This window comes from Glandiceps talaboti, chromosome 7, assembly GCF_964340395.1.
Source record: "Glandiceps talaboti chromosome 7, keGlaTala1.1, whole genome shotgun sequence".
In the NCBI taxonomy this organism is placed as follows: Eukaryota; Metazoa; Hemichordata; class Enteropneusta; family Spengelidae; genus Glandiceps; species Glandiceps talaboti.
In genome coordinates this window covers 13,943,365-13,955,958 of record NC_135555.1, presented here as the reverse complement: position 1 = coordinate 13,955,958, position 12,594 = coordinate 13,943,365, and the positions used below count along the sequence as shown (strand labels likewise).

Here is a 12,594-nt window from a genome sequence, read left to right as displayed (position 1 = left end):
TAAGTATAGTTGTAGTATTACACAAACAGTACAAACAATTGCATAAGTTGGGTTGATTTTTCTTCACATAGAGAGTGATCATATCACTCAGTTGATGAATGTGCCATGTTCTGTACACCGACACGCTATGGGTCTATTGATTAGGAAAGATTTAGTAGCTGGTGAGTTTTCAGAAATGAAAATAAAGTATTGGGAACGCCGTTGACATATTTCTTCGAAACACAGACACAGGTCGACGAGATATATTGGATTTATGTCAAGTGACACGTAATAGAGATACTACTGCCAAGTTACAAGTGTCCTGTAGATTTTTTATGTTGATACAACGCCACCAAAGTCGGTTTCAACTAACATGTAACCCTGAAAACGTACAAAAGAGTGATTAGTTTAATTTTGTATACCAAATTGACAAGTGCGACGAATTACTCGCATGATGACGTAATATTCAACGTGGTGGTAAGCATTTCAAGTGTTAAATATTAATAACAGAGCTGGAGTGAAGCACTTAATTTCAATATAACTATGTAAAAATCCCAGGCGATAACGCGCAAACATTTACGACGAATTTCATATCCTTACCTCGTGAGTAGTTACTTGTGAATTATTGAATCGCCAGTTCTGTGAAATTACTGGAAATTGTATTCCATGGCCCAATAACCCTTTTAAGAGAAAAACAAATAAATAACTTACATTCAAGTTTGCATTAGATGGTACAAACATACAATTATGTGGTCTTTTCTCTCTGAAATGTCTTTCTATCATTCAAATTAGTAAATCATTATCTGAAATCACTACAGCAACATGTTATTATGCCAACCGTTGTTACAATATGCTGCTTCAGTGGTATATCTCACGGTGACCTCGAGTTTAAAGGAAAGTAACTTTACTGGAAAGTGAAATTTCTTATAGATCTGTCTTAGATGGTAGGCCGAGTACAATCACCAACAAAATGCTACTAAGCATTACAAAATGCCATGTTGGAATATGTACATCGTCGCAAACCACAGCCTCTTTTATGACACCGTCCAGTACGTCTCGTTATTTCGAAGTTCGCGAAAGAAATAACAGCTCTGGTTTGCGAGAATGGAATATATATTGGTATATACCGTACATGTTTAGACCATAAAATGTAACCACATCTCCAAGACCGGTCGACCACAGAGGGCAGTGTTAAAGTACGTACCGTTCATCCATGGTAAGCCTGCATCTTCTATTAATACCAACAGTGCCTTCTCTAGAATCTCCTTTTGTTCCTTGGGTAAGACAAAAACGACCAAAAATCAGTAAACGCAACTTTAAAGTTGTCTATTTCTTATGACCATCACAAGCTCTATATGACGTCAAACGACGTAAGGGAAGAGGAGACTTTCACGTGATCGAGTGCGGAGGCCTCGGAATAGGAGATTCTCGCGTGATCCACCACTGGGAAACGGGAAACACTCAAGTGACCGAGGAAATGATACTAACACAAATCATACAACCTGATGACCTTGTGCGAATAAATAACATATTATAGTCACATTTAGTATCGTGAACATTATTTTTTTTTAAATTGTAACTTCTCAAGTTTATGGTGATATCAAAATATGGTATACGGAACCGTTTATAATATGAGCTTATACCCAAAGTATTAATCTCAACTCACCCGGTTGGTTTCAAACGTTGAACTTTCAAGCTCAATATGGTAACTAAATTGAAAATAAAATTTTTAAAAAAAATATGTTTAATATGGAGCCACATGATGCAGTCAAGAGTAACAAGAATGTTTTTTTTTAACAATTCATTAACCGTGATTGCATATGCCATCAATAAACAATCAGATTTTTTCTTTAGAAAAACAGTGTGACAATTTTCCCATGGTAAGTTGCAACCTAGATCTTTAGAGGCCTCGTAATTTCCCAATCAAAGTATATTTACATATGACATATTTATAGGGTCTAAGTAAAAGACGTATAAATATATGGGATTCATTGTAAATAAGGTAGCATATCTACTCCACGTACCTCTGAAGTTTGGCAAATCCAGAAAGGTGTTCGGCATCAAGGGTTGGGGTAACCAACAGTTGCAGTGCCTTTATAAATACAAAACATTCAAAAAGTTTTACTTACTAGTATGGATGTATTTGCACAATCTGATCTAGAGCATTCGTACTTTATTTACTACTAGAGCCATGTAACGTTTCATCGAAATTACACCTTTCTTTTACTCTTAACTTTCTAGCGTTCTATTTCTGTTATTATATTCATCTTATTTATTTATCATCATATATACTTATAACCAAACCTTCGTTGTTCGACTACCATCTAATACATATGGCAATGGAAACTGAAGACTCAGTCTTCACTAATTGATACATTTAAAGTTACGTTCACAGATTGAAACATTCGGTCGTTGGTGGCGCTCCACACGTTCTGCTATGGCTGCTCAAGGTGGGTGAGCAGAACGTGTGGAGCGCCGCCAACCTCTGGATTGTGTCCGACTGAATTTATTGGACTGTAGCACTGACTAAACAATATATCCTTGTTTCTGATGTTACCGTCGTATCGATCATTATCGACAGTCACCAACAATTGATCGTATTATGCAAAAACTCAAACTCAGTTACACTAAGGCCTAACAAAAAAAAATGTGGTTCCAATTACACTCAATTTTAGAAGAGGTGGGGTAGGTAGATTTTTTTAAATTTTATTTTTATTAATTCTTTTCATGTGTGAGTGTCTTGTTCAGGTAGATATGTTTTCCGTTGTTTTCCATATGGTCTCTGTGTTATTGGTTTCTTCTCATCAGATGTAGTCATTACAGATTGAAAGAACAGTTTTATATTGTCTTTTTGCAGTTAATGTCAGTTTTCGCATCCACTATATTTCTTGCGAGACTTCACAATTTTCGCGATTTTATAATTTTTATCTCAAATACGTAAAACAAAGTTTAGGGTCGGCGTGAATAACTAGGTGGGGTCGGGTAACTGGAACCAAACAACTTTTTTTAGGCCGAAGATTGATACAAACCACTTGAATTGTAGCAACGGTGTCTCCCGTCTCATCCAAGTCAACTGCTCGGACGGATACTTCACTACTGAGTGTCATCAGTTGACCAGCTACAGTCGTCTCAAACGTTGGGGGCGCAGCCAGTCTGAAACTCAGCTGAATCAGGCGATCGTTAAACTGAGAATATAACTGGAACAAGATAGAACTGGACAGTTTACATCTGAATGTTTCCTCTTACTGTTATAAGTGTTTTGCAGTAGACTATTACTTTCTGTTTCTGTTTCAAATGTAACATACAATGACTGCATAATTTGATATAGCCTACAATTTTCGCGTAATTTTAGCAATTGGTCAAACATTCCTTGGCATATCTTGCGAAGGATATGGCAAGTTTCTGATTAATCTCCTGCCAATCACTATACTATGGTTGACCAATGGATAAAATTTGATACAGACTACAATGATCGACAAACATTCTACAAGCATAGGGAGTGATTTTAGTATTCGTCTTCCCATAATACAGCCACGCCTTGTTACGATAACGTAGTAACCAGCCGATAACGTATAAAACCTACAATACATACAACAAAAGATTACCGATAACAAGTAACTTTTACTACGTTATCAGTTGTAACACGCCTGTTATCATGGTCTGCATTAATACAGCTTACCATTATGCGAACTACCGATATGCTAATTATGTGGAGATAATTTGCATTAGATTATTTTATAAAGAAACTGTGACTCTTAGACCATAGACCCTACATGTGTAAGGTCTATGCTTATACTGTAAGATGTGTCGCCCTCATCGGCCTTCTCTTGAAAGGGATAGGCTGATGGGTGAGATCGTCCTGACACATCCTATAAGTGGATGCAATGAACGAAAAGTAAATAAATTGTATTGGCTATATATGTCTACAGAAATTTGGTTCTCTTTTTTCTACAATCTAGATTGAGAAATGGGATTCAATTTACCTCTGGGAATGACTTTCTCAGAGCATATATTTCCAATGGCAACAATGTATGGAAGTCTGATTCCTTTGGGATCTGTAAATGAAAAAGAACAATCAGTTCGTCATGTCAGTGTAAGCAATACAAACATCAACATTATAAACGTACTCATAGTCGGTAGCTCTTTTTTGATAAACAACGTTGCAGTTGTTATAGCGCCACCAACGACAACATTTTGCAACGTTAAGACTTGCTTGGGTGTTTTTTACTACATTGTATTATTACTTACATCGTCAATGTTCAGTGGGTGCAATGAATACTGCATGGTCTCTGAGTCGTACAAGAATTGTCCCATGGTATTGAAGACATAATCACTTATCCATATATACATCATTTTTGAAGACACATCGGTTCTGTTCATCCACTGTGCTTTGAGTTCTCCTTCCCCATCGGTAGCGTTCATAGCGCGAATGTTTCCCTGCAATGAAAAAAACGCAAGTTGTTATCCAACCGTCGTCGTAAAATTAAACTGCCAGGCCACTTTGCCGCATCGTTCTGAAATCATCATTCCTGCCAGTATTTGCGACGGTGCCACAACACCCTCGGCCATCATGATATTGCTAGGACAGTGGAGAATACTTGAAACATAAGTATTTACATTACATTTTCAATCTTTAGAATGTCCGGTCCCACCTGGAAAAGAAATAGTTTTTGAATAAATTCATAAGGACGAAGAAAAAGAACTTAGACAAATAAACTTACCGTGACAAAGATATCAACATAATCAGGGGTAAATACAGGTGGCTGAACCATCTTAAAGTCAATATTAGCCATTCCTCCAAGCACCGGTGAAGACACTGTAAAAATTAAAGTATTCAAATCATTGTATAGTAAACAGTAAAACTGCACGTTGTATGTTCACACCTGAAATAGTTGTGTCATTGCGTATTTTCAGGACAATGTTTGGGGGGGGGGGTTCTGTATAGTTCATAAAATTGATACACGGGCAAGCAAATGGAAGTTGTACTTGTTCGAACAAAAATACAGGATTTATAGTCACCCAAGTCAATTTATGTAACGTCAACTCGCGTCTACGTTATTGATCCGCGATTATCAAAATTTGAGTCAAAATATTCAAAATCGCCATTATTTCCCTTTTTTTAATTAAAATGTACTCTCGAAAGTATAACTTTATAATACTTTAATATGTTTCTTTCCTCAGATGCAAAACATTTGTGGCATAAGGGTTTTCACTGTCGTCTGCAACTGGTCGTGACAATGCCCCTTATATCAACTTTTCCTCTGCTGCACGAAGGAAAATATTGGACAAAATAGCTGAACTTTTGATTATAATATAGTAGCTTCGATGTTACATCAAATTCATATGAAATGTTTACTTACATTTAAGTGCATGGAGTTTATTGGCAAGGCTACCGACGTAATCTCTGATTTCGTTACATACTTCAACGTTAACATCACGTTTTATTGATGACGAAAGTCTTCTAGAGAAAAGATTGTATAACCAACTGCAAGGAATCATATAAAAATCATTACATGCTGTAATCAAAATTAATTATCAAATATTTGTTATATTAGATTTATTCAAAGTGACAAAATCATTACGATAAAATTGTAGCTGAAACTGATACCAGATTTTTTTTTAGAACTTCAACATACTTACCCTGAACTTTGACCGATAAAAATAAGCACGTGGTCTTAAGACAACAAACACGTGACCGTTAATTCTATAAATGCATATGCTTGATTTTTAACAATCATTATGAACCATATACCCTTAGACGGAACATCGATTTAGGAAATAATAGAATACGCTTTTCGTATCAACTAGACTTCTGAAGTGATTAGACTTGTGACCTCTCTCAATCTCGTCGCTAGAGCTACGCCTATTCTCAAAGAGATGGGGGGACCGCAAACCAGTCTAATAATTATCATTTTATGTCACTTGTTGGATGCGAAGTTGCAGAGAAATGCGAAAGTTGTAACTTTTTTCTGTTGTATGAAAACAGGGAGACAAAGCCACAATGGACGCGCGTTGGTAAATGGGGGTTACCCTTTGACCCGCAATCAATTCCTTCCGAGTTCGAGTTCTAACTTTGACTGGACGAGGAATGGTATACGTACCTTGCACCACCTGACATTTGAACATCCACGTCATCGAGAGTAGCGACACATTCGCCGATTGTCATGTTTGGGTAACCTGATTCATCCGTATCTAAAAATGTGTTCGAGTAAAAAATAAAAATGGAGTATTTATCAGTTGAAAATGATGATGCAGATGATGATGATGATGATGATGATGATGATGGTGATGATGATGAAGGTGATGGTGGTGGTGATGGTGGTGGGGTGGGGGGTGGGGTGGGGTGATGATGATGATGATGATGATGATGATGATGATGATGATGATGATGATGATGATGATGATGATGAGGGGAAGTAGAGCATTTTCGATAAAGTCATTGCACAGTTGCTGGTTTTGTAAAGCTTATACTGTCCATGGGCAGAATACGTGAACAAGTAATACCACGTCACAATTGTGACTTTTGCAAGCACTCAATAAAGTTTTTCAATAAATCTAATCAATTAAAAATCATAATTACGAAAATAATTACACTTTCCCCAATATAGAAACGTTAAATGTGCTTGTTTTGAACAATACTGTACCTTAGGATCAGGGAAGTAATCCGTCCTCATCGCCTTGAGAGGATTACAGCCGATCCCGCCGACACAAACGCCCGTGTCATGACAGTATAACATATAACTCAAATGGTAGTATCATATGTAACGTGATATGAATGTCTGAATGGGCTATAGACACGATAGTACTTGAGGGCAAGCAAAATATCATATTTCTTTTAGATGATGAAAAATATATTATAATCCCATTGACGTGATTCAACAAAATTCAAAGTCTGATAACTTCAAAGTGATGATAATCCCGGAGTAGTTAACTAAGGATGAATGTCTTCATTCACTTAATACTGAACTACGTACATTGCTCTAATAGTTCCTGTTTACCAAGCATGCGCATCGGAAATAAAATTGCTGTAACTGTTTAGTTCAAGAAAACCCCATAACCTAGTCTCAGTTAAGATCAATAAAATAATCTCAGGTCGCCGTACAAAATAATATAAAACTTTAGTCATTTTAAAATCCAAAATGGCCACCATTTACTGTGTTCGCTCTATAGAAAATTGGATATTGTCGATTTCCATGAAAACAAGAAGTTGACCCCCCTCTCCCCCTTATTATTTCAAAAGGTTCAGGAACAGGTTTTCATGTATGTCAAAGTTTGGAGAGGTGCATTCGCCTTCAAATCTGTTTTACAATCTCAAGAGACACTGCATTAAAAATTTGTATCACAACCTACTATGTTGCGCAACGCCTCAGGTTTTAGCAGAAGATTTGACGGTATACAGTAACCATTTTATATTGTTTGTTCTTTCTACTACATATAACACTTTCAGTGTATTAACTCACCGAAGAGAATTTCCAAACTCAGCCCCATACCGGTGCCATTGACTTCAAAGGTACCATTATCACCAACTTTAAAGCTACAAAGAAATTGTATCAATATAAGATAAAGTTTCCAGTTTCCATTTGATTTTTTAAGTACATTTACAGGTGACACACACACGCACGCAACCCCCTCCCTCCCTCCACACACACACACACAGACACACACACATACACCTTGGGATCAAGGAACATCAAAGAACACACTTCAGAGAGAAGCGTACAGGGCAGCATCTCAGCAAACAAGATAAAACAATACAAATTTATTATTTCACGGTGTCAAATGTGAAATTATACAACTGGCTTGGAGAAGTGTTACCCCCCAAAAAAAAAACAACAACAAACAAACAAAAACAACAAAAACAAAACAAAACAACACAACAACAAACAAACAAACGAACGAACGAACGAACGAACGAACGAACGAACGAACGAACGAACGAACGAACGAACGAACGAACGAACGAACAAACAAACAAACAAACAAACAAACAAACAAACAAACAAACAAGAACTACACTTTAATGTCTGGAAACTACTATTTCTCAGAATATATATCACATTTTCCCAACCAAAGAGACTGAAATTATATGATAGTAAAACTTACAAGAAAGCTTTGTAGGAGTATTCCCAACTTCCATTTATGACAGCTCTGGCATCTGATAGGGTAAGATTTACACCTCTACCCGGAACGGATGTAAGCTCAGCCAATGGAGCCACGAAGTTTATCAGATTCATGCTACAAGTTCATTTTGGTAAAAAAAAGTGAAAGTAAAAATATAAACTTATTAAAAGTCTGCTTTCAAGTGACGTAGTATGTTTTCTAGGATTTGCTATCCCGCAAATAATTTGTTCTCGGGTGACCTTTTTTTTTCTATTTCTCACCAATCGTGTTGGCTTGAACGAACACAAAATCCACGCCCTCTACGCCTAGAGCAGGAAAACTTGACGTCAGTAATGGCAAAATGGCGGCGGCAAGATGGCGACAACAAAGTCTCCTATTTGCACACTATCGTTCATGACTTAGTGACATTGGTGATCTTATCAAGACTAGTACTGCGATTATGAATTGAAAGCTCAATCGCTACATACACTTACGTTTTTTCAACTGACCAATCATGTGGTGAGAAAACAGAATACATTTAAGGGTCTTTACCTACGAGAGCTTTGATCACTAAGAGGAGCTGTGGCAAGCAAAGAATGTCATTTATTTCCTTATCAATGAACCACAGGCAATGAAAAAGTGAAAGAACAAAGAAGTTATCGATATGTATAGGGCGAAAATATTTTGCACTGTTCTCCAGTTACAGTTGATTTCTAGGGGTAGTGTGATAAGTCTGGTGTTCAGAGCCGATTGATTTAACTCACAAGGTTGCATAAATATTGCAAAACTGAATCTCAGTTGGTGTTATATTTCTAATATTGGGTTGTTGAAATAACGCCCAGGCTAGAGCGGCGTCCATTGATCATAATCTTAAGCTGTTACCATGGTTCACAGATATATGAATGATCCGGATGAATATGAGCCCAGTATGTGAGTAATACTTTAAGCACGTTGTTCATTGACATTGTTAGGAGTCAGTTGTAATTACATGTAGTATGAAACAGGTATATCCAGGGCGCGTTCGTGCGCGCAAACACACACACACGCACACACTCACACATCATCATCATCATCATCATCATCATCATCATCATCATCATCATCATCATCATCACCATCATCATCATCATCATCATCATCATCATCTTTATTATTTATCCAATTACTGTATTTATTTATTTCATTTACTTATTTATTTGTTTGTTAATTTGTTTGATTCATTCGTTTATTTATGCATATCCTCAAATTATGGGATTAACGAACGCGTCGGCACATCAAAGCAGAAGTACAAGTACATGGCAACTTGCCAAAATATTATCGCTGACACATACAAACTGTTCTAATAGCGTTTTTGACATGGACAGCATAAGAGATTATACAATGTTTATTAATTATCATAATTATTACCTACCTACTGACATTATAGGACACTTTACCAAATGCTCGTCTAAATGTGCCTGCATAGTCAGGGAGTTCCATATCACCGATTTCTTGCCCTAGTTTCGGTACCACATTCTTCATAACTGGATTGAAGAAGAAAGTGTGAGGTGTGCATATTGCTTGTCAAGTAGATGAAGGTTTTTCTAGTTTCAGAGGGGGATTAGTCTGTGGGAAATACATGTTTTGTTTTGCATTTAAAGTGGCCATATGGATGAGGATTTGGTATTTATTTTGGATTTTTAATTTATAAAACAATTTTATCATGGCTTGCTACTTGAAAAACCAATGTGGAACAATATTGACAGTCTGTATTTGTAATTCATTACACCGCATAATGCTGTGTAAAAAGTTTGTTATTGTACGTAAAATAACAAAGATTATACACATTTATTGATCTTTTGTAATTTATGAGTTACAAACGAGGACTTGACATATGTTGCTTCAAATTGATTTTGCAAGTAAAATTGTTTTCTAAATTAAAAAACGAAAAAGAAAATCCACCAAATCCTCATCATATTAGAGGACGTTGTTTTTATTTATTTTGGTCAGATTCCGCTTCAGAAACTAGGAGTTTATCTGAAAGTGCTGGCCTCAACTTTGGCGTTCCACAGGGATCCTCGTCTGCCTTGGACCATTAATTGCTACAGTTAATAAATAATCGATCACATGATCAGTTATTGTGGATGTGCTGTTGACACATACCTATTAAATGTGTTCACACCTCGAACAGATAAGGGCCTAAAACAATTGTTTGTTCCCGGTTACCCAAGCCCATCTAGTTTTTCTCTGCCAACCCTCAACATTATTTTTACGTATTCGAGAAAAAATAGTAAAATCGCAAAATTTTGACGTCTCGCGAGAAATAGTGGATGAGGAAACTGACGTTAACTTTAAAAAGACAATATAAAACTGTTCTTCCAATTTGAAATGGCTGTACATCTAATGGGCAGAAACCAATAACACAGAGAAGAAAAATATAACTACCTAAACTAGACACTCATACATGAAAAAAAAATAAGATAAAATAAAAAGAAAAAATTAGTGTAATCGGAACCACACAATTTTGTTGTTTAGGCCTCCGACCACTCCTCCAAGTCAAGTTGATATTGTCAAGTATCTTGATAACTGCATCACTGACATTCAAAGTTGGATGTTGAAGGAGAATTTATTGATTGAAATTAAATGACGTCATACTCTTTTGAACGAGGCAAGCGTATCTTTTAAAACGTCATTACCACCTTCTTTTGTTGTTAATCCTCAAATAACACTGAATTATGTATGTACTCTGTCAAACATTATTACCACTTGTAACTGTTATGTCAGAGTATGACATTTTCGACTTTTTATAGATTGAAATGTTTCTAAACTCGTTTTCCTGGTATGTTTTTTTTAGTGTTTTGTGTTCTTCTGTAATACCACGTAATATCCATCTGTAAAGCACTTGTTGCTTCCTTTACCCCATTGTCATCTTGTACATGTATACGACTCTTTTGAATATTTTCAATTTTCGAATAAGCGCAATAAATGTTAAATGTGTTAAAATGAAAGAAATATAAGTTCGATCAGTCATGAGAAACTTATAAATAACTAATAAAGCCCTTGAATGCCTAAACACCTCTTGACCTTGACCCTTTCTCTGTATCTAATAGATATGACCTTCACATTTGAGATGATCACGCACGAGATGACAATGTTGATATTGCTAACACCATAGAAACCAGGAAAATCTTGACATCACTTCAGAACTTTTGTTTGGGATATTATTACGGTCAGATGAACTTGTTACAGTGCCCCCTACCATGACCTGACCCAGAACTTTACATTGTGTGTAGTTGGTTTATCTGCTAAACAATTTCCAAACATGAAATTTCAATCTCTCAGTTTCAACTTTCTGGGAGAACCGCAGCAGTTTCATCACGATGCGCACAAAACAATCATGGTAGTTTAAATTTACCTAAAAGAATGTGGTCAAAACTTGCTATTACCATGATTGATAGCGTTAGGAGCATGATCGTCAAAATGCAACGGTTCTTTCAGAAGTTGAGTTTCGCAAAAAATGATAAAACAGAGTTTTAGATATTGGATGTTGCTGAGCATAAACCAACTCACATGAACAAACCACGAGCCTTGCATGCTTGTGATCATGATGCAATCACCACCAGTACATTTTGCCACAATCTCTCTATCATGGGGACTGTGATTTTGCCAACTATTTGGATTTCTGCTTGCCAGCCACCACCACCAGTACATTTTGCCACAATCCCTCTATCATGGGGACTGTGATTTTGCCAACTATTTGGATTACTGCTTGCCAGCCCTTTGTGTACTTATCAGTTTGACCCCACATTAGGACGGACAACGTACGAATAGTGTTGTTAATCTGCAAACAAACCTGAATGCCAAGATAGTGGCGGGACTCAAATCTTTTGAATACACAGGCAGAAAGACTTGCACGGTCATGATTTTTTTCGAAGGAAATCAACGAAAATCTGTTCAAATTTATTCCACAACACGGCAATTTAATACACTCTCTGACATCACGATCAAGAATATAATGTGAATGATCATTTGCATAAAATCTGTCTTTGTAAACAAAAAAATAATTACAATATATAAACGAAAACGAAAAAAAAAACCAGCGCCCTATATAAACTTGGTGTTAGCTGTACACGTGTGTCTGACAGGGTTTTCGAAAGTAAGAAAAGTTTCAATCACTTACTGTTATCAAAGCCCGACTGTGTGAATCTTCCGATGATTCCTGGATACTCGATTGAGGGGGTTGGTGGTTCAGTTGTTTCTAAAGGCATCGCATTAATATGGATACACAGAGTTATAAAGCAAAAGATGGCGAAAGTAGCACGACCCATTGTGCTGGTGGAGTTGTCGGTCACCTGGACTGAAAAGACTAGACTGGAAAAGCGACAACAACCACTGGATAACCTGAATACGCGTGGATGTGTGTTAGAGTTTGTAGACCAGGTCCTATTGTGTTGGAATTTAGTAGACGAATGTGTAGACTAGTACTTTGATTATCAGGTGATTGGCAGCAAATCACGCCAGTGTCGTGTTATCAGA

At 36.7% G+C, this 12,594-nt stretch overlaps 1 protein-coding gene across 1 annotated transcript; it reads right to left on the bottom strand.

Moving 5' to 3' along the window:
* Nucleotides 1–312: 312 nt before the first annotated feature.
* Nucleotides 313–12,326, bottom strand: LOC144437976 (lipopolysaccharide-binding protein-like). The gene is made up of 16 exons (XM_078127010.1): nucleotides 12,239–12,326; nucleotides 9,491–9,602; nucleotides 8,083–8,214; nucleotides 7,440–7,513; nucleotides 6,081–6,171; nucleotides 5,340–5,464; nucleotides 4,701–4,795; nucleotides 4,228–4,416; nucleotides 3,963–4,034; nucleotides 3,753–3,848; nucleotides 3,009–3,176; nucleotides 2,004–2,071; nucleotides 1,646–1,688; nucleotides 1,184–1,253; nucleotides 580–659; nucleotides 313–360 (listed from the first exon to the last, which is right to left on the bottom strand). The coding sequence occupies exons 1-16, from the start codon at nucleotides 12,324–12,326 to the stop codon at nucleotides 313–315; spliced, it is 1,551 nt and encodes a 516-aa protein (XP_077983136.1).
* Between the last annotated feature and the right edge of the window lie 268 nt (nucleotides 12,327–12,594).

Bases quoted from the DNA above. Each gene is read 5' to 3' on its own strand.
- LOC144437976 (XM_078127010.1), bottom strand. From the start codon at position 12,326: ATGCCTTTAGAAACAACTGAACCACCAACCCCCTCAATCGAGTATCCA. The intron at 4,035-4,227 runs GTAAGTAATAAT...TTTCATTTACAG, and splicing joins ACCCACTGAACATTGACGAT to ATCCCAAAGGAATCAGACTT. The intron at 1,689-2,003 runs GTACGTGGAGTA...TTTTCAATTTAG, and splicing joins GGATTTGCCAAACTTCAGAG to TTACCATATTGAGCTTGAAA.